General features: G+C 52.5%; 1 protein-coding gene across 5 annotated transcripts in view; it reads right to left on the bottom strand.

Annotated features, from left to right (window-relative positions):
* The window catches only part of COL27A1 (collagen type XXVII alpha 1 chain), a 90,263-nt gene that overhangs the window by 3,414 nt on the left and 65,472 nt on the right, over nt 1-21,377 (bottom strand). For 4 of the 5 annotated variants that reach the window (XM_063174387.1, XM_063174384.1, XM_063174385.1 and 1 more), the window contains 38 exons: nt 20,901-20,954; nt 19,451-19,495; nt 18,847-18,900; nt 18,000-18,053; nt 17,766-17,819; nt 17,539-17,592; nt 17,191-17,244; nt 16,385-16,429; nt 15,338-15,382; nt 15,129-15,236; nt 14,840-14,893; nt 14,586-14,639; nt 14,371-14,424; nt 13,156-13,263; nt 12,741-12,794; nt 11,982-12,089; nt 11,629-11,682; nt 10,948-11,001; nt 10,683-10,736; nt 10,239-10,292; nt 8,759-8,866; nt 8,593-8,646; nt 8,416-8,469; nt 8,073-8,126; nt 7,698-7,751; nt 7,471-7,524; nt 7,196-7,249; nt 6,507-6,560; nt 4,991-5,044; nt 4,862-4,915; nt 4,563-4,616; nt 4,436-4,453; nt 4,252-4,305; nt 4,005-4,067; nt 2,983-3,148; nt 2,658-2,764; nt 1,793-1,873; nt 384-572 (listed from right to left, as the gene is read on the bottom strand). In XM_063174387.1, coding sequence (XP_063030457.1) covers nt 384-572; nt 1,793-1,873; nt 2,658-2,764; nt 2,983-3,148; nt 4,005-4,067; nt 4,252-4,305; nt 4,436-4,453; nt 4,563-4,616; nt 4,862-4,915; nt 4,991-5,044; nt 6,507-6,560; nt 7,196-7,249; nt 7,471-7,524; nt 7,698-7,751; nt 8,073-8,126; nt 8,416-8,469; nt 8,593-8,646; nt 8,759-8,866; nt 10,239-10,292; nt 10,683-10,736; nt 10,948-11,001; nt 11,629-11,682; nt 11,982-12,089; nt 12,741-12,794; nt 13,156-13,263; nt 14,371-14,424; nt 14,586-14,639; nt 14,840-14,893; nt 15,129-15,236; nt 15,338-15,382; nt 16,385-16,429; nt 17,191-17,244; nt 17,539-17,592; nt 17,766-17,819; nt 18,000-18,053; nt 18,847-18,900; nt 19,451-19,495; nt 20,901-20,954 — 2,541 coding nt within the window. The remainder of the gene's footprint in view (nt 1-383; nt 573-1,792; nt 1,874-2,657; nt 2,765-2,982; nt 3,149-4,004; nt 4,068-4,251; nt 4,306-4,435; nt 4,454-4,562; nt 4,617-4,861; nt 4,916-4,990; nt 5,045-6,506; nt 6,561-7,195; nt 7,250-7,470; nt 7,525-7,697; nt 7,752-8,072; nt 8,127-8,415; nt 8,470-8,592; nt 8,647-8,758; nt 8,867-10,238; nt 10,293-10,682; nt 10,737-10,947; nt 11,002-11,628; nt 11,683-11,981; nt 12,090-12,740; nt 12,795-13,155; nt 13,264-14,370; nt 14,425-14,585; nt 14,640-14,839; nt 14,894-15,128; nt 15,237-15,337; nt 15,383-16,384; nt 16,430-17,190; nt 17,245-17,538; nt 17,593-17,765; nt 17,820-17,999; nt 18,054-18,846; nt 18,901-19,450; nt 19,496-20,900; nt 20,955-21,377) is intronic. The other variant, XM_063174386.1, reaches the window with a different exon arrangement.

Genomic DNA, 21,377 nt, shown 5'->3' with positions numbered 1-21,377 from the left:
TTATATATAATATCTTAATAAATCAAGCCTTCTGATCAAGAAACAAGATTCACTGTCTCTCTCTCACCAGCTGCGACCCACTCAGGCGCGGTAATAACACATGGCATATAAAGAGTGACTTTTACTTAGCAAGCTTGTACGTGAGGTGGCAAGGGTCGTTGAACCCTGCCCTCCGTACCCCGCGGTTGTTTTTGCTTATGCGCCATTATTTGCACCAAATTATCCCTTGCTTATATATTTTCTAAACTACTTAATTAAAATTGTTACTATTTCTAATATCGTTCGGTCTTTTTATGATGGGCTAATTGGGCAAACACAACACTATTCATGATGCAATGGGAGCACTGATGTATAACCCGGCCCCAGGGCTGCGCGGCGCTCACCAGGCAGCCGGGCAGGCTGGCGCTGTAGCTGTGCTGCCGGGAGTCGCTGAGGAAGCGGATTTCCGTGCGGGGCTGCGGCCGCCGGCGCTGCGGGGCCGCTCTGCACGAGTACGAGACCTGCTGGGCGGCGCGGAGGCTGTGCAGGCGCAGGAAGCGCAGCTGCACCGGGCTGGCCCCCGCGTATTCCAGCTGCGGGGAAAAAAATGCATATTTTAGCATTGGCTTTTCGCAAATGTTAAAATGAGTATTGTGTGTGTTGTCTTAAAAAGTTGTGCTGTGTTAATTTTGTTAAGTTGCACGTTAAATATAGTTTTGGGTTATAGCATGATGTTAAAATAGAAACTGTGCTATGTAAGATACTTTTTTTAAAGAAAAGACTCGCACCAGATAGCAGCCACAGGACACATAAACCTTTCAGAGAAAATGAATTTATTGCTCCATCATCAGAAGAAACGAACTTCTTCCTGCCTTGCTCAGCCCTGAAGATCCTTCAGGATTAAGAGGAAGAAGCTGACACTGACCAGACAGAAATCCTTTGTTTGAATGGAATTTATGCATCATATATGAGGTGCATGAATATGCAACAGGCTGGTTTTTTTAAGGGTTAATCCTCTGTATACGTGGGTCCTTTTTTGGGCTTATTTTGCCCAGAAAGAGGTACCCGTACTGTCCATAACTCTTCATTATTATTGTCTCATATTGTCCTAATCCAAATTGTCCAAATTATTATTACTCTAATTATATTGCTGTTTTTGTAACCACTTTATTACTATTAAACTTTTAAAATTTTTAAAATAAGTGATGGCATTTTTCACATCCAGCATGTGGGGGCTGTGCTCCCCCAAGGCTAAACCCTGGCAGGTTCCATCTGCCTGTTCAGCACTGGCGTTTCTCACAGAAGGAATGTCACATCCCTCTGTGCACAGCCAGAGGACACGGGTGCTGTCCTGTAGCCATTATATCTTCTGAAAAATCCTTTCCTTAGGATTTTTCCTCCTGAGAAGCTGGGAGGCCTCAGGAACAAAATGTAAACAATGGTTATCTGCTGCTGTGGAATGCAACAGGTGCATCTGTGATTGGTCTCATGTGGTTGTTTCTAATTAATCACAGTCAGCTGGCTCGGACTGTCTGGTCAGTCAGAAGATTTTATTATCATTCTTTTCCTTTCCTTTCAAGCCTTCTGATGAAATCTATTCTTTTAGTATAGTTATAATATATCATTTTCTTTTAATATAATAGATATAATAAAATAACAAAGCAGCCTTCTGAAACATGGAGTGAAGATTCTCATCTCTTCCCTCATCCTGGGACCCCTGCAAATTCCCACACTGTCCCAGCACTGCAGGGTGGCACTTGGAGACCCCCAACCCAGCTCTGTCATCCCATGGCTGTTCCAGCCAGGCACTCACCAGGAATCCCCCGGGCAGGCTGCTGAACCACTCAAAGGTGTTCTCAGAGCTGTACGTGCTCAGCCAGGCCTTGATGGGGACCTGAGGGGAGAGGGGACAATTGTCACACTGTCCCAGCAGGGGATAGTGGCACTGACAGGACAAGGAGGCAGCACAGAGCTCCTGTGTGTCCCTGCAGCCTGGCACACACCGTGACCACGATCCTCAGTCCTCACTCCCTGCCAGGGCAGAGGGGGCACCACAGCAAGGGACTGGTCACCACAGCGAGGGACTGGCACCACAGCGAGGGATTGGTCACCCAGTAAGGGACTGGGCACCACAGCAAGGGACTGGGCACCACAGAGAGACACTGGGCACCACAGAGAGGCACTGGGCACCACAGCAAGGGATTGGGCACCACAGAGAGGCACTGGTCACCACAGTGAGGGACTGGTCACCACAGAGAGGGACTGGTCACCACAGCGAGGGACTGGGCACCACAGAGAGGGATTGGTCACCCAGCAAGGGACTGGGCACCACAGCGAGGGACTGGCACCACAGCGAGGGATTGGGCACCACAGTGAGGGATTGGGCACCACAGCAAGGGACTGGGCACCACAGTGAGGGACTGGTCACCACAGTGAGGGACTGGTCAGCACAGAGAGGCACTGGTCACCACAGAGAGGGACTGGTCACCACAGAGAGGGACTGGGCACCACAGCGAGGGACTGGGCACCACAGCGAGGGACTGGTCACTACAGCCAGGGACTGGGCACCACAGCCAGGAACTGGGCACCCTGCCCCTCTCCAGCCCCACCAGCCCTTGTCCCCACCCACGCTGAGGGGTCCCTGGGGCTGCAGCTGCCCCATAAAAGCCACCCCGTACCTGGTTGTGCACGGGGGCGATGCAGGTCTCCCCCCCAGCTGTGAAGTTGCAGAAGGCTCTCAGTGCATCCTGGGGGCTGCCCTGGTTGGGGTCGATGTAGTATTGCCCTGGAGGGGGGAGAGGACAGCCCTGGCACCCAGGTTTGGCACAGGGAGGGTGCCACACAGTGCCATCCCACCCCAGGCTGCCAGCCTGTTTCTCCAGCAATGCCCACAAAGCCCATCTGACCTCATTCCCCAAAATTTCTTTATTTCAAAGAGCTGCTTGTCCCTTCCCAGGCTCTGGAGACCAGGCCAGGCCCAGGGGTGCCCCCATGCCCTGGTACCATCGGGCAGGCCGGGGTGAGCCAGCAGCAGCTCCTTGCAGGTGGTGGCTGGGTGGGTTTTGGTGCCATTGGGATGCTCCACGAGGGCTTGGAGCTCCCGGCTCAGGGTGTCCAGCAGAGCCCAGACCAGCGTGTAATTCAGGTGGTTGGAGGAATAAATGAGGTGCTGGAAGAAAAAGGAGGGGATATCACCAAGCTGACCACAGATCCCCCCACCAGGAGCATCATCAGGGATGGCACATGCAGGGAACAAGGACAAGCATGCAGGGGACAAGGACAAGCATGGGGACAGAGGGAGTAGCTGGATTTTCTGGGTCCTGGTGCACAGGGAACCTCAGAAGGAGCAGGACATGGGGACAGCATCCCTGGCAGCCCCTTCCTGTCACAGATATTTTCTGAAAAATCTTTTCATTAAGATCTTTCCTCCTGAGAAGCTGAGAAGCCTCAGAGGAGAAAAACAATAATTATCCGTTGCTGTGGAACGCGATAGGTGCACCTTTGATTTGTTTTATGTGGTTGTTTTTAATTAATAACTAATTACAGTCTAGCTGTCTCGGACTCTCTAATCAGTCACAAGATTTTATGATTATTTTATTCTTTTTCTTTGCTAGCTTTCTGATGAAATCTTTTTTCTATTTTTTAGTGTAGTTTTAATATAACATTTTCATGTAATGTAATGTAATGTAATGTAATATAATGTGATGTAATGTGATGTAATGTGATGTAATGTGATGTAATGTGATGTAATGTGATGTAATGTGATGTAATGCAATATATAATATAACAACCTTTAATGTAATGTAATGTAATGTAATATAATGTAATGTAATGTGATGTAATGTAATGTGATGTAATGCAATATATAATATATCAACCTTTAATGTAATGTAATGTAATGTAATGTAATGCAATATATAATATATCAACCTTCTAAAACATAAAGCCAAGTTTCTCATCTCTTCCCTCATCCTGGGACCCCTGTGAACATCACCACACCTTCCCCCCTGGGCAGGGTCACTCACCTGCAGCTCCTCCTGGGACAGCATCACTGCAGGCCCGCTGGGACCAGGGGGTCCAGCCACACCCTGGGGGACAATGACAGTGCTGGTGGCACTGGCTGCTGCCCGCGAGCCCCTCAGCAGCATCTCCACAGTGCCAGCAGCTGGGCATCCCCATGGAGTGACAGCATGGCATGAGGGCCTCACTGCCACATTTAGGGGAGTGGGTGACCCAGATTTTGGGCTGGGGGGAGTTTGTGACTCTGCTTACCGGCATCCCTGGGGTGCCCCTGGGTCCTGGCAGGCCTGGGAAGCCTCTCAGCCCCTGCCAGAGGAGGAGGTGCAGAAGGGAAGGAAAGAAGGGGGGAGATGCTGCTGTGCTGAGCTGCACCCCCAGAGTGGGAAAGAGGGAAGGGATCCCACTGATCCCACTCCAGCTGCTCCCCACCACTTACTTTGGGTCCAGACAAGCCCTGGAAGGAAAGGACAGGACCAGGATAAGAGGGAGGCAGGTGGGATCAAAGCTGCATCCCTGTGGGGTGTGGAGTGAACCTCAAACCTGCGGGAGGGGGAAGGACTCACCGGTGTCCCAGGAATTCCAGGGTGTCCCTGTGGGCCAGGGGGGCCAGTGTCACCCTGCAGGGACAACAGAGAGCTCAGGACATCCCCCAGCCCTGCATCCTTCTACAACCCAGCCCTGCATCCTTCTACATCCCAGCCCCACATCCTTCTACAACCCAGCCCTGCATCCTTCTACATCCCAGCCCCACATCCTTCTACAACCCAGCCCCTTCCCCAGGTGGATTTTATATGGAAAAAACAAGAAATTCACCCCAAATACTCATTTCAGTCCCTAACATTCCTCTCCACCCTGCCCTTACCTGCCTTCCCTTGGGTCCTGGTCTCCCAGGGACACCGTGGGGTCCTGGCTTGCCCTGGAAACGTGGCAGGATGTCACACAGGGTGACAAGGGATTGGGGGGAAGGAAAAGAGCAAAATTTGTCACACACCTTGAAGCCATCGTCCCCTTGCTGGCCCAGGTCACCTTTGCTGCCCTTCTCGCCCTAGGAGAGAGTCAGGGAGAGCTGTGGTGGCAAAGGGAAGGACACAACCCCCAGGACACCAGTGTGGGTGGGGAAATTCCCACTCATGGCTAGCTGCAAAATTTCTGGAGCAAAAACCCCAAACACCAGAGAATTGTTCCAGAGAATTCACTGCACCCACATTGCTGGGGACAGAGGCAGCAGCAGGGATGAAAGGATCATCCCAGACTACAACATCTCTCAGGAAAACCTTGGAAATTGGAAGGAAGCACTTGGAGAGAATAAAGAAGATTCTTGGTGTGCTGAAAGAAGAAGCAGGGGAAAAATCCCAGCACAGCCTCCCCTCTGCCTGCTCTCTGGAGCTGCTCAGAGCTAACAATGAATTTAAAGTTTTAATTATTCCCAAAGTTTTCTTTTCCTGAAGGCTCTGAGCAGCTTCTTATTGCTTGGAGATGGGATGGGATCAATGGGATCGATGGGATGGGATGGGATTGATGAAATGGGATGGGATCAATGGGATGGGATAAAATTGGATGGGATCAATGGGATGGGATGGGATAGGGTTGATGGGATAGGATGGGATCAATGCTATGGGATCAATGGGATGGGATCAGTGGGGTGGGATAAATGGGATGGGATGGGATCAATGGGACAAGATGGGCTGAGTTCAATGGAATGGGATGAGATCAATGGGATAGGATGGGATGGGATCAATGGGATAGGATGGGATCAATGGAATGGGATAAAATGGGATCAATGGGATAGGATGGGATCAAGGGGGTGGGATCCATGGGATGGGATGGGATCAATGGGATAGGATGGGATCAAGGGGATGGGATCAATGGGATAGGATGGGATGGGATCAATGGGATGGGATCAATGGGATGGGATCAATGGGATGGGATGGGATCAATGGGATGGGATCAGTGGGATAGGATGGGATCAAGGGGATAGGATGGGATCAAGGGGATGGGATCAATGGGATGGGATGGGATCAATGGGATGGGATCAGTGGGATAGGATGGGATCAAGGGGATGGGATCAATGGGATGGGATGGGATCAATGGGATAGGATGGGATGGGATCAATGGGATGGGATGGGATCAATGGGATGGGATGCAATGGGATCAACAGGAGGGGATCTGGGATGGGATGTGCTCAGTTTCTCCAGCCAAGAATCCATCAGGAATGGCACAAGGGAGGTTCAGCTCATGGTGCATCAGCGTCAATGCTGAGAGCAGGGGTTAAAAGGCTCCACACTGCTGCTTGCAACTCCAGGAGGATGGAAAAGCTGCAAAAGGACTGGATATGGGAAAAAATCTAAAGGTTCTATCTCCCAGCACTCAGGGACATGTGGCCAACCCCCAGAGAAAAATGGTGCAGCCATCAGGGTTCAAAAAGAGGGAAATAAGGGATGGCATTCAGCAAATTAAATGCCACCCTGTGCCCAGTGTCCCTGCTGTGCCTGGCACATGTCCCCTACCTTGTGTCCTTTCGGTCCAGGGTCTCCTTTAATGCCCTTCAGCCCTGGGATGCCCTAAGAGAGAAACATGGAACTGCCTCACCCTGGGCTGAGCTGCTCCCTGGCAAGGAGGGCCCTCCCCACACCTGAGGATCCTGAGGATTTAAGGCAGTTTTAGAAGCTTTGAAGCATTTTCTCATTTTTTTCTTTGATTTTTGCTTTCAGGAGGATCCCTCAGCAAAGCCCATTAAAAATGCACTGGAGGTGCCTTGGCTCTCAGAGAATATCCAGCTTGGGGAATTTTGTGAAGTTGCCAAAGTTGGGCTTTTTTTTTTTTTTTTCATTTTAAGCAGAGAAAAAAAGCAATTTTTAGTAATTAAAATAAATATTTGTGTCCTTTTTTCTGGATGCAGTTTGTCCCTCTGTGACAGCTCTCTGGGCACGTGGGCACAGTCCCACCAGTGCTCAGCACTGCCTGGCATCACACACATACCTAAAAGAAAAATCTGGTTTCTAGAACCACATTTTGGGAATGAAGTGATTTGTCTGACTGCACACACCCTCCTGAGATGTTCATTTGGGAGGAGAAGACAGGAGGAGATGGATGAGCCATTTAAGAACTCCCTCATTTTAAACAGGTCCCTGCTCGGTCACACAGCGGGGTCACACAGGGAGCAGCCAGCACCCCAAAACCCCACACTGATACTCACATAGAGTCCCTGGGGGCCCTGGGGTCCTGGAAGTCCTTTGTCACCTGGGTAGCCCTGAAATGCAAAGGGAGAAGCCCTGGCTATGCCCAGGGTGATGCTCCAGGGCAGGGAGGGCAGCCCATGGGGCTCTGGGCGATGCCCCTGTCGGGCTGGGAGGCTCTGGGGGGACAGAGCCCTCAGTTATCCTGCTTTATTCATTTCTAACCCAGGGCTCAGGCAGGTGGGAGCACCCCCAAATTGCCAGGGGGGCAAAGCAGCCTGACAAAGCCACCTACCTTGTGTCCCCAGGGACCCCGTGGGGGCTGCTGGCCCATCTTGCCTCGCTTGCCCTGGGGACCACAGGGGAAAGACTCACAGGTAGTTCCAAACTGATCCAGCCACCCCTTGCCCCTCCAGGATCCCCTCTCCAGGGATTCTGAGCCCCCAGAAAACTGGGACCACCCTGCAGAGGCTCCAAGGAGCAGCTCCCTGCCACCCTGGTGGGGACAGCGGTGCCATTTACCCGTCTGCCAGCTTCTCCTGGGAGCCCTCTGTCCCCTTCCTGGCCAGCATCGCCCTGAGGGAAGAGGAGAGGGGGGATGAGGGTCTCCAACAGCTCAGCCACATCCCAGGAGTGGGCAGGAGGAGATGGGGACAGAGCCCAGCAGGCACTGGGGGATTCTGGAGATGGGCACCAAGAGCTGGGGGCAGGATCTGCCAGCCCCTCACCCCAAAACCAGCCCAGGAGCATCCTGTGCTTGCCAGGTGGGGAAAAACAGATCCTCCTGGGCAATTCCCACTGTTTGCTCTCCATGGTCCTCCCAGCTCAGGCCTGCCCACCCCATGCCCACTGGGCAGACCCCCCAGGTGCCATCCCCAGGGGAGGATTTGGGGGTACCTTATCTCCTTTGCAGCCTTTCTGTCCTTTAGGGCCAGCTTGTCCAGGTGCCCCCTAAAATCCCAAAGGAGAAGGAAACCCCTCTGTGAGGATGCTGTGCCAGGGATGCCCCTCCTGGCTTCCCTCCCTGCATTGCTCCAGTGTGCTCAGGAGGACGCTCTAAGCTGGAATCTGCCCTTTGGGATTTTCCCTCTCTCTGGAGCAGGCTGGGCAGAAGGGGGCTGTGGGAAGGTTCAGCAGGAGCAGGAGATGGTGCCTGATTGGACTTTTACACCTCCAGGAGATGCCAGCATCCCCCAGCCTCTGTCAGGGAGAACCACCATGGCTCCATCCCACTCCTCACCATTTCTCCTGGTTTTCCTGGCTCTCCTGGCTCCCCTTTTGCACCCACCAGGCCCTAAGAAGGAAAACAGAATTCAAGGCGAATCCAAACCTTTGGGTTATTCAGATATTTGGGTTATTCTGTGAGGGACACAGGTGTGGGAGGCTGGAAAATGGGGGCAGAGAGGAGCCTGCTCACCTCAGTGCCACTCAGCCCGGTGGCTCCAGCTTCACCCGGTGGCCCGAGAGTCCCCTGAGTTCATTTGGGGACAAAACATGATGCTGGCAGCAAGGGAAGGCACAGCTGAGGTGTTGTCCCCAGGGAGAGCTGTGCCAGGGATGTCCCCATGGAGCAGAGCTGTTACCTGCCGGCCTGGCTGGCCCTTGGTGCCCACCACTCCTCTGGCTCCCTCGTGCCCGGTGTAGCCCCGGAGCCCAGGGGCACCTGCCAGGCCCCGAGCGCCCTGTGAGCCCTGCAGGGCACAGAGAGGGGGACACTGCTCACCCCTGTCCTCAGCAGGGCCCGAGCAGCTGCACCTTGAAGGAGCTTTGCAAATCCACCTGGGGTTTATTCCACAGCAAACCCCCTAGGGGTTTATTCCACAGGAAACACCCCTGGGGAATAAACCCTGGGGTTTATTCCACAGCAAATCTGCCCCAAGTTTATTCCACAGTGCATCTGCCCCAAGTTTATTCCACAGCAAATCTGCCCAGAGTTTATTCCACAGCAAACCCCCCCTGGGGTTTATTCCACAGCAAATACACCTGGAATTTATTCCACAGCACATCCCCCTGCAGTATATTCCACAGTGAATCCACCTGCAGTTTATTCCACAGCAAACCTGCCCCGAGTTTATTGCACAGCACATCCCTCTGGGGTTTATCCCACAGCACATCCCCCTAGAGTTTATTCCACAGCAAACTCTCCTGGGATTTATTCCAGAACAAATTCTCCTGCAATTTATTCCACAGCACATCCCCCTGCAGTATATTCCACAGCAAATCCACCTGCAGTTTATTCCACAGCAAATCCACCTGCAGTTTATTCCACAGCAAATCCACCCAGAGTTTATTCCACAGCAAATCTCCCTGGAGTTTATTCCACAGCAAATCTGCCTAGAATTTATTCCACACCATATCCCCCAGCAGTTTCTTCCACAGCAAACCCCCCCCCCCTGGAATTTATTCCATGACAAATTCCCCTGCCATTTATTCCACAGCAAGTCCACCCAGAGTTTACTCCAGAGCCTGACCTCTCTCAGCAAATCACCCAAGCTAAAGGCTCGGAGCAACCTGTGGAAGGTGTCCCTACCCACGGCAGGGGATGGAATCCAAAGAGCTTTGAGGTCCCTTCCAACCCAGTTCTGGGATTCTGGGATTCCATAAGGGCACGTTTTGCCTGGGCAGAGTGGCACTGCAAGGTGGGAAAACTGGGATGCAGGTGGGATTTATCCTGCAGCTGAGCTTGGGGCATCCATAACATATCTGGGGTGCTCTACCATGCCCAGAATGCCCATCCTGGGGCACTGGGCAGCTCCTGGAGCCACAGGACACCTGTGGACCTGCTCCAAGGAGAGGAAATCAGCCCTGGAGCTGCCTCAGGCAGATTGCAGCAGCCCAGGGTTACCTGTGCAACAGCCCTGGCACTTTGGCATGGCTTTTAACAGCTCTATTAAAATTCCTTTTGGGAGGCTTCTGCTGTAGGAAATCCAAGGAAGCAGTGACTCAGTCCCATGGCCAGACTGGCAGAGCTCACTTTGCAGCCACCCCCAGGGTGAGACACATCCCAAAATGCCACCAAACCTCTTTCCCAAGGGAATTTCTGAGGGCAGAGCTGGTACTCACCACTGGGCCAGGCTTGCCACTATCCCCCTTCGCTCCATCATCTCCAGCCTGTCCCTGTGGGGACATGGGGGTTCAGAAAAAGCCCCTCAGCACTGTATCCTTCACCTCTGAGGGGACTTTGAGCATCCTGTCCCACATCCCACGCTCAGCTGGCCAAGCCAACCCTGGGAACCACGTGGGAGTGAACAGAATTCAGCAGCAGGAACAGGTTTTCCATGAGGCACCACTGGGTGCTGGAAAGGGTCTGATTTTGGGGGTTTAGGTACTGGGAGTTTGGGGTTTTAGGGTTTTGGGAGTCAGTGCTGAGTATGAGGTGTTAAAGCCTCTCCTCATTTCTGAGCCCCCCAACCTCGCCAGTGAAGGGGCAATAAATCCTTTGGGTTGTTCTGGAAATAGGGAAGTCTTTGGCAATTCCCAGCTCTGCAACATTCCAGGCATCAGTACCTCAAATCCTGCAGCCCCAGCAGGTCCATCCACACCTCGTGGCCCTGGATCTCCCTGGGGAAGGAGGGGAAACAGCTCTGTCCATGGAAAACCCTTCCCTGCCTTGCTGGCTCTGGATCTCAGGGTGTCCCATGGCAGGTCCCCCTGTCACCAGCCTGCCCAGGACACCCAGTGCCAGCACATTCCCACTGGGAGAGCTTGGGAAGAGGCCAGGAAAGGGAGTTTCACCCGGAGATGAAGGGTTGGAGCCATCATCTCTCTGTACCTTCTCTCCCTCGGGACCGTCGAGCCCAGGAGGACCTCGGAGTCCTGTCCCCCCCTGTTCAGGGCACAAGCAGAGGAACATGGGTCACCCAGCCCTGCCAGTGCTCCCAGTCACAGACATGTCCCCTGGCAGCCCTGTGACAGAGATGGGCCTTGCCCAGTGCTCCCAGTCACACAGATGTCCTCTCACCAGGTCAATGACAGAAATGGGCCCTCCCAGTACTCCCAGTCACACAAATGTCCCCTCAGCAGGTCAGTGACAGAAATGGGGCTCTGCCAGTGCTCCCAGTCACACAAATGTCCCCTCACCACATCTGCGACAGAAATGGGGCCCTCCCAGTGCTCCCAGTCACACAAATGTCCCCTCCCAGTGCTTCCAGTCACAGACATGTCTCCTCACCAGGTCAGTGACAGAGATGGGCCCTGCCAGTACTCCCAGTCACACAAATGTCCCCTCCCAGTGCTCCCAATCACATCCCCTGGCAGGCTTGTGACAGAGATGGGCCTTGCCCAGTGTTCCCAGTCACACAAATGTCCTCTCACCAGGTTAGTGACAGAAATGGGCCCTCCCAGTGTTCCCAGTCACACAAATGTGCCCTCACAGTGCTCCCAGTCACACCAATGTCCCCTCACCATGTCTGGGACAGGTTGGAAAGGGACAGAGGGACATGATCTGACTTACAAACCATCCTCTGGCTCCAGCAGGTCCTGCAGCTCCGGTGACCCCGCCCTGGCCCTGGCACACAGAGGCAGACATGTTCCCAGCCTGGCAGGGCTGGGGTTTGCCTGGAGGCAGCACTGCCCCAAGGTGCCCCACAAACCCAAACCACCCTTTGGTGCCAGCAAGACCCAATTTCGGTGTCATGCCTGTGAGACATGAAACCCCCTAATTATGGAGATTTGACAGTTCCTAGGGTTTTCTGCAGCTCCCAGAGCCCAAGGTTTCCCAGCAGGGGTGAGTGCCCTCCTGGGCAGCCCTCAGGCAGCCTTTGGGGACACTGGAGGGTGAGGGAGCCCAGCCCCAGCTGTACTTGCCAGCAAACCTTCTCGGCCCTTCTCTCCCTTCTGCCCTTTGCCTCCAGTTTCACCTGTGGCAGCTCCTGGACCAGGAATTCCAGGAGGGCCCCTGGGGCCAGCATTGCCCTGCTCAGGGATTGAGAAAGTGTCACCACAAAGAGGGAAAAAGAACAGCAATAAATGAGTTTCTGCATGCAGGTGAGCTGTGTCACCCCACAGAGGGCAGGTCACCCTGGGCTGCTCCTCAGCCATGGAGACACCCCTGTCCTGCTCTGTCCCCACCGTGGAGCAGCAGAGGTTTGTCACAGACATCTTTTATGAAAAATCCTTTCCTTAGGATTTTTCCTCCTGAGAAGCTGAAAGGCCTCAGGAACAAAATGTAAACAATGGTTATCTGCTGCTGTGGAATGCAACAGGTGCATCTGTGATTGGTCTCATGTGGTTTTTTCTAATTAATGGCCAGTCACAGTCAGCTGGATCAGACTGAGAGTCCGAGCCACGAACCTTTGTTATCATTCTTTCTTTTTCTATTCTTAGCCAGCCTTCTGATGAAATCCTTTCTTCTATTCTTTTAGTATAGTTTTAATATAACATATATAATAAAATAATAACTTCTGAATATAATAATAACATAAAATAAAACTTCTGAAACATGGAGTCAGATCCTCATCTCTTCCCTCATCCTCAGACCCCTGTGAACACGGTCACAGAGGTTGAGCAGGCCAAGGGTGTTCCTGAGGTGCTGCAAAGAGGGACAGGGTTAGAGACACCCCTCACCTTCCGTCCCCGCAGTCCTGGCTCACCCAGGTCCCCAGTGTCACCAGTGTCACCCTGCCCAGGGAGAAATGCCCACATCAGACACAGCAGCTCCTCCCCAGCCCCATCCCAGGGCGGGTTAAAAGCTGGGCTTTGATTTCTATGGCCTTCTCCACCCTCCCCTGGCTGAGATTTTGATGCTGGGTAAGGCAAAGCCTCTCCTCCTGTGCTGGGAGATCACCCCAGCTGTGACCCTGCTGCCCCAAAAGTGAGAGGGGACAAAATGCTGAGCACGCCTTGCCCAGCATGGGGACCCCAAATCACCAACCCCCGATTCCGTGGGAGCATCCAGGCCCTGTGGGGCAAAGCCAGAGGCAGGGTCCAGAGGCAGCACCTTTCCCATTCCCATTCCCTGTGGGGACAACCCCACACGTACCTCCTTGCCTTGCTTCCCAGGCCGTCCTGGTGGCCCCTCTGTCCCCTCGTCCCCCGGCTCCCCAGGGCTCCCTCGGATGCCTGGAGCTCCACGGGCTCCTGCCTCTCCCTGGACAGGATGAAGATGACCAGGATGATTCCTGGCTGCTTTTTCCACCTGAGCCTGGCTCTGCCCACCATCATTTCCCATACTGGCAGATACATTTCCCATATCACAGCCATATTTTCTGAAAGATCCTTTTGCCAGGATCTTTTCTCCTGAGAGGCTGGAAAACTTCAACTTCTCCATGTTTTGCTGCTTTGGAATGTGATTTGGAGAATTCTTTACCCAGCATGTGTGAAATTTGTTTTTACTTGATGACCAATGACAGCCACCTCTGTCGAGGCTGTGAGCAGTCACAAGATTTTATTATGATTCCATTCCCTTGCTTGCTAGCCTTTTGATGTCTCCTTTCTCTTTCTTTAGTGTAGTTTTAGTATAGCATATATAATATATACATAATATATAATCTACAATATATTATATATCATATATCATATATCATATATTATATATTATATATTATATATTATATATTATATATTATATATATTATATATTATATATTATATATTACATAATATATATCATATAATACATAATATAGAATATAATATACAATATAAAAATATGATAGATGAGATAAAATATGATCGATGAGATATGGGATTATAATATAATATAAATTACATAATATAATATAAATTATATACTATATAATAATACAATATATTATATTATATTATATTATATTATATTATATTATATTATATTATATTATATTATATTATATTATATTATATTATATTATATTATATTATATTATATTATATTATATTATATTATATTATAATATATTATATTATATCTCATCAATTATATTTTATATCTCATCTACCATATTTTTATGTTACATAATATATAATATAAAAATATTTTATCAGCCTTCTGAAACATGGAGTCAAGATTCTCATCTCTTCCCTCATCCTGGGACCCACAAACACCACCACACTGGGAAAAACTCAGTTTTCTTATAGGACCCCCCTGCCATGCCCAGCAACGTCAACCCCCAGGCATGAGGATGCTGGGGAGGGGTTTCAAACACCTGCCATGGATTCAGGTGCCTGTGTGACCCTTTAGGAGTGGGGTGAGCCCAGCAGCACCCGCAGCACCCACCTGCTCACCCTTGGGTCCCAGCTGACCCTCTGCTCCTGGTGGTCCTGGTGGTCCCTGTGGAGGAGAGAAAAGCCCAGCCCTAGCACAGCTCACAGCTGTAACCTTCTGGCTTTTTTGAGGATCAGCAGCCTGCTGCCATCCTTGGAGCAGGGAGCTGGGGAGGGGGTGGCTGGAGCAGCCCCACTGGGTGGGCACACAGCTCCCAGCTGCTGTACCTGCTCCCCATCCAGCCCGCAGGCTCCGGCTGCCCCGGCAGCTCCCACCTGGCCCTGCAGAGGACACAAAGGCAGGACAAGCAGCCGTGGTGGATCTCGGTCTCTGTAGCTCCCCAAGATGCAAATCCCCATCCCACAGCAATGGGCCAAGCTGGGAGCAGTGCTGGCCCACCCCAGCCCCAGGGAGGTCAGTGGGGTGAGCCTGAGGCTATGGGCACCTCCCAGGGAAACCAAATCCCCTCCTTTGTGCTCACCTTGTCTCCTCTCATCCCTGCAGGTCCTTCACGTCCATTTGGACCTTCCTGGCCCTGAGAACAAACAGCCCACATCAGCAGAGGGGTTTGGCCTGAGCTCAGGAGCCTTTGCAGCTCCAGAGGGGGGCCTGGGATCTCCTGACACACCACACACGGCCATGGGAAGGGAATCCCTTTTCCTTCCCTTCCTGCAGGTGCCTCAGTGAGCTCCCCAAGGCTGCAGGTGCAGGAAAACCCCCAATCCCTGTCCTGCTGAGAGGCTCAGGGGAGGGCTCCCAGCAGCACTCACCGGGTAGCCAGGCGGGCCAGCAGCCCCAGCTGCTCCAGGAGCGCCCCTTTCTCCACCTGCACCAGCCTTCCCAGGCATGCCATCCAGCCCTCTTGTGCCAGGAACACCCTGCAAGGCCAGAAATCTGAAATTCTCAGCAAACAGGGTTCCAATAGATTCCCACCCTGTGGGACACCCCCCATCCCAGCAAGGTGCAGCTCTGCACTTACAGGCAGCCCTGGGAGCCCTCGAGGACCTGGGTCACCTGTTCTGCCCTGGGAAAAGAAGGATGTTCAGCAGTGTGTCCATGGAACCGGGATCAGGGGGAGGCTTTGCTCAGAGAAATCCCCTTGTCTTGGGACTGTGACATTCACATTCTCTGAAAAAAATCCCTTTACCCAGGGTTTCTCTCCTGGGAGGCTGGGAAGCCTCAGAGAAAAGGAAAACAATTCTCATCTCATTTGCTTCTCCTGTGTTGTGCTCATGTGGAATGTGTTTGGAGATTGTCACCCACAGGTGATTGTTCCATTGCATTCTGCTGGGAGTTGTTTTCACTCTTTGGCCAATCAGGGCCAAGCTGTGTCAGGACTCTGGAAAGAGTCACCAGTTTTCATTATTATCTTTTTAGCATTCTGTAAGTATCCTTTCTGTATTCTTTAGTATGGTTTAGTATAGTATTATAGTATACTAATATGTTTATATTAGCATACTATAATACTTCTATTTTATATTTAAGTAAATATAATATATATAATACAATGTACAATATATTATATATTATATATTATATACAATATATTATATATTGTATATTATATATTATATATTATATACAATATATTATATATTATATACTATATATTATATATTATATATTATATATTATATATTATATATTATATATTATATATTATATATTATATATTATATATTATATATTTATTATATTAATATAATACTTCTATTTCTATATATCTTTAATATATTATAGTATAATAAAGTAAGAAATTAGCCTTCTGAGCACATGGAGTCAGATTCACCATTCCTCCCTGCCACAGAGGTTCCTGCAAATACAATGTGGAACCATCTGAGTGGTGCCTGGGCTGCATCAGGACAGAGCCCAGCCAGCAGGGAGTGGGACCAGGGTCCTGCCTGCCCCCAGCAAGGGCTGTGGGATGGATCCATGCTGCAGGCAGCTCATGGGACGTGCTGCAGCTCACACACCCATGCAGAGGGATTGGAACAGCCAGGAATGCAGGGAGCAAGGAGAGTCCTACCTGGGAGCCTGGAGCACCACGAGGACCAGGAGGACCTGGCAGGGCCTGGGGGACAAGAGCACCGTGGGTAACACAGCCTTGGCTGAGCCCCCTGCCAACTGAACTGCAAGACTGGCAAAAGCTCTCTATTGTAGCAGCCAAAGTAGCTGCTAATAAAGTCCAGGGTAAGGAAGCAAAAAGGGCCTTTGCATGGTATCCCCAGATGTTTAATTCAGGTGCACAGTGAGAGGGTCAGGGTCCATGGCCAGCACTCAGGGGGGACCCCAAGGTTTTGTGTACGCAGGGGTAGGGGCTGAACAGTGCAATGGGAGCAATACAAAGATGAGGGTCAGTGGGGAATTAGGGAGGGAGTGGCTGAGGGAAATAGGAACAAGGGGAAAGGACCAATGGGGTCAAACAGCTTTTGAGGGAAGCTTCTTGTGTCTCCCTAACCCAGGGAATGCCTCTCAGGGTCTGCACACCCTGAGATGCTCAGGGTCCAAAGCCAGCACTCGGGGGGAGCCCAGGTTTTTGTGTCCCCAGAGGTAGGGACTGATCAGTGCAATGTGGGCAGTGCAAGGACAGGGGCCAGAGGGGGAATAGGGAGGGAGTGGCTCAGGGACATAGAACAAGGGGATGGAGCCAATGGGGTCAAACAGCTTTTGAGGGAAGCTTCTCGTGTCTCCCTAACCCAGGGAATGCCTCTCAGGTCTGCACACCCTATGGCAAAGCTTTCCTGTTTTCCCCATTCCCAGCCCAGCCTAGAGAACTTGCCTGGTGCTTTCCAGGGGCTGGAGCTGCCCAGAGCAGCAGCAAGCAGTGCTTACCTTTGGACCAGCTTTTCCTGGAAATCCTGGTGGACCTTGAGCTCCCCTTTCGCCCTGTTAGGAAGCAAGGAAAATTTCCTTTCCTCTGTAAGTTTTAATGCAAAAAATTCTTTAAAAAGCACAACAAAATAAACGAAAACCGGCTCTTAGAACAATCCAGTGGTGTTTGGGCAGAGGAGGTGCTGGAGTGCCAATGGTTCACCTGCTGTGGGAGGCAGATCCAGCTGTTCTCCTCCCACCATGGCTGCTGCAGACTGTGGACACCTCCAGACCCATCCACAGGCTTCAAAACTCATCCCCAAAATGCTTCCAATGCTGCCAATGCTGGAGGGAGTGTCCCATCCCTACCTTGTCTCCCCTGCGTCCCAGCCTCCCACGGTCTCCAGCAGCTCCTGGGTAGCCCTGGGAAGAGCATGGGGTTAGAGGCAGCTGGGGCTGCCTGGCATTGCTGTATTTTTGGGAGAAGGGAAAGGCAGGAGCCCTGGGAGGGTGGGGAGTGCCCAGCTGGAGGCTGCTGCAGCCCCCTCCCAGTTTGGCCACCACTGTGTCCCCTCTGTGTCCCCTCCATCACTTACATAGGTGCCCACAGGTCCTTGTGGCCCCTCCAAGCCCGGCTTCCCAGGCAGCCCCTGGCAGGCAAAACAAGGGAATCAGCAAAGCCTCAGTCCTGGGATGCAGTCAGGCCCCCTCCCTTGCTCAGTGATCCCACAGGATCCCCTGGGCTGAGTCCATGGGATCCCCCCAGAGCCTCTGGGGGCTGTGCACCACCCTCACTGCCACAACCAGCCCCCCCAAACCCCAGCTCTCACCTTTGGGCCCAAGCAGCCTGGGTCTCCATCATGTCCAGGCTTCCCTGGAGAGCCCTTTGGGGTTATTTGGGGAGGAGGTGTCAGTCAAAGAGGAGAGGAGCTGAGCCCCCATTGCTGTCCCCGAGCTCATGGGGCCAACAGGGTCACAGGGGGCAAACTCAGCCATTGTGCCTGGTCCTAGTGGCTCCTGCACATCAGCCCTCATGGCTGGCAGGGCTGCCACCAGGGCAGGTGACAATCTTTGCTCTCAACATCACCACCAAGCCCAGCTGAGTGCAAGCTCTCAGGGAGGATCTGCTCCAGGTCTCCATCCCAGGTCACTGAGCTGGAGGAACCCACCAGGACTGAGTCCAGCCCCTGTCCCTGCCCAGCCCCCCCAGCAGCCCCAGCCTGGGCACCCCTGGCAGCGCTGCCCAAAGGCTCCTGGAGCTCTGGCAGCCTCGGGGCCGTGCCCATTCCCTGGGCAGCCTGGGCAGTGCCAGCACCCTCCCCCGAACCTGTGCCACCCTCTGCCACTGGGATCTCCTCCCTGCACCCACAGCCAGCTCCTGCTCAGCCATGGAGGGTTTCCATGAGCTGCCATTCCCCATGGACACCCTGCCAGGCCCAGGGAGGCGGCACAGTTCCTGGAGCACGCTGATTCCTTGGGGGAATGATGCTGCTCTTCCCTAGCCCCAGTTATTTCCACCACTGAGGCTTTTTCGTGTCTTCTATCAGCCAGGTATGATCAGGTCCTACAGATGCCCTGATTCCCGAGGAAATTCCCACATTCCCCACCAGCCCCACCGACATCCCACCTAGGAAAACACACACAGTTCATGCAGAGGAACATTTTCTATTTCCTTACTATGGATCCAGGAGTTCCAGCATGCCCACGGCCTCCTGGCAAACCAGCAAATCCCTGGAGGGAAGGAGCAGAGGAGCCGTGGAGGGAGGGCAGGAGAGGAGGATGGGGAGACTCAGCCCTGGGTTTGAGCCCCACCCAAAGCACAGGGGAAGGGCCCAGCCTGGTCAAGGGAGCACTGATTTTCCCTTAAAATCCAGCTCCTGGATTCTTCTGGAATCACTACACAGACACAAAACCCACTCGTGCCCCCAGACACTCTGTGTGATGCTGGCAGCACTCAGGTGTGTCTCTGACCCAGTTTTCATCCTCTTTTTTGAGGGAAGCACCAGATTTTTATTTTTTAATTACAGTTTTTTTAAATTTCAGAGCAAAGATAAATATATGATATCCTGCAGAAGGGAAAACCTGCTGCCAGCCCTGGTCTTGCTGCAGGATCTGTTCAGGCTAGCAGTGAGAAATCCCCCTGCCCTGTTCCCAATCCTTCCCCCTCAGCAGGATTCCCAGAGGAGCACCCCCAGCTGCCCATGGACATGCTCTGGAGGCACATTTCCAAAGGGACAAAACTCAGCAGATGGATGGAAGGGCAGAAATCAGCTCTACTCACCAGAGGTCCCCTCCTGCCTGGGCTGCCCAGAATCCCTGGGGGGCCCTGCAGGAGAAGGATGAGGATGAGCATGGAGAAGCAGAACAGCATCTCCCAGTCCCCATCATGGCAAAGTCCATGGAATCACGGTCTTATCCCACATGGCCACTAGGATGGGAGGTTGGGCAGTGACCCCATTGATGATATCAGGTCTTGTCCCACACGGCCATGGGATGGGAGGTTGGGAAGTGATCCCTTTAAAGGTATCAGGTCTTGTCCCACACATTCACAGGGATGGGAGGTTGGGCAGTGACCCCATTGATGGTATCAAAGTCTTGTCCCACATGGCCATGGGTGGGAGGTTGGGCAGTGTGGGAAGTGACCCCACTGATGGTATCAGGTCTTGTCCCATATGGCGACAAGGATGGAGGTTTGGAATTGACCCCACTGATGGTATCAGGTCTTATCCCATATGGCCACAAGGATGGGAGGTTGGGCAGTGACCCCATTGATGGTATCAAAGTCTTGTCCCACATGGCCATGGGATGGGAGGTTGGGAAGTGTGGGAAGTGATCCCATTAAAGGTATCAGGTCTTATCCCACACATTCACAGGGATGGGAGGTTGGGAAGTGACCCCATTGAATGGTATCAAGGTCTTGTCCCACAGAGTCACAGGGATGGGAGGTTGGGAAGTGATCCCATTAAAGGTATCAGGTCTTGTCCCACACATTCACAGGGATGGGAGGTTGGGCAGTGTGGGAAGTGACCCCATTGATGGTATCAAAGTCTTGTCCCACACAGCCATGGGATGGGAGGTTGGGCAGTGTGGGAAGTGACCCCACTGATGGTATCAGGTCTTGTCCCATATGGCCACAAGGATGGGAGGTTGGAAAGTGACCCCACTGATGGTATAAAGTCTCATCCCATACAGCCACAGGGACAGGAGGTTGGGAAGTGTGGGAAGTGACCCCACTGATGGTATCAGGTCTTGTCCCACACAGTCACAGGGGTGGGAGGGTGAGAAGTGACTCCACTGATGGTATCAGGTCTTGTCCCGCACTCTTAGAGGGATGGGAGGGTGAGAAGTGACCCCACTGATGGTATCAGGTCTTGTCCCACACAGTCACAGGGACAGGAGGTTTGGAAGTGACCCCACTGATGGTATCAGGTCTTGTCCCACACAGTCACAGGGATGGGAGGGTGAGAAGTGACCCCACTGATGGTATCAGGTCTTGTCCCACATAGTCACAGGGGTGGGAGGGTGAGAAGTGACCCCAGTGATGGTATCAGGTCTTGTCCCGCACTCTTAGAGGGATGGGAGGTTGGGCAGTGACTCCATTGATGGTATCAAGGTCTTGTCCCCACAGTCACAAGAATGGGAGGTTGTGGGCTGTCCCCATGGGCTCAGCTGCCCCTGCCCACCCCTGCCAGCACCCTGTCCCCGGGCAAGAACAGATGTAGGATGGGAACCTGTGTACCAGGCTTTCCTTCTGCGCCCTCCGCTCCCGGCGCGCCCCGCGAGCCCTGCAAGGAGAGTTTGGGTCAGGATGGCCCCACAGGGGCTCCTGCAGCCCCAGAGCCTCCCCTCAGGGGGACAATGGGGGACATCAACTGTGGATTCCTCGGTGCTCAGCTCATCCCACAGTTCCAGCAGCTCCTCCCTGCTCCATCCCACCTCAGGATGGGAAATAACATCCACGTGGGAGGGGAGCTGTTCCCACCAGCAACACCTCAGCTGGGTTTTCCCACCTCCTGCCCCAGCTATTTATTCCTGGCTCCTTCACCAGCCTCAGCCCTGAATAACAGAGCTTCCTTACAAAGTTCTTTCCTGGAATTTTCTGTGCTCAGCGTTCTGGAGGAAGTCGTGGTGTTAAGCAGGTGGTTTGTCAAAATGCAACCTGCCACGGCCTGAGCTGCTCATCCCCAACTTTTCCTGCTCAAATTCCT

Source organism: Melospiza melodia, chromosome 22 (genome assembly GCF_035770615.1).
Source record: "Melospiza melodia melodia isolate bMelMel2 chromosome 22, bMelMel2.pri, whole genome shotgun sequence".
NCBI classification, from domain to species: Eukaryota; Metazoa; Chordata; class Aves; order Passeriformes; family Passerellidae; genus Melospiza; species Melospiza melodia.
The sequence above is the reverse complement of the archived record's forward strand: the minus strand, read 5'-3'. Positions and strand labels throughout refer to the sequence as shown.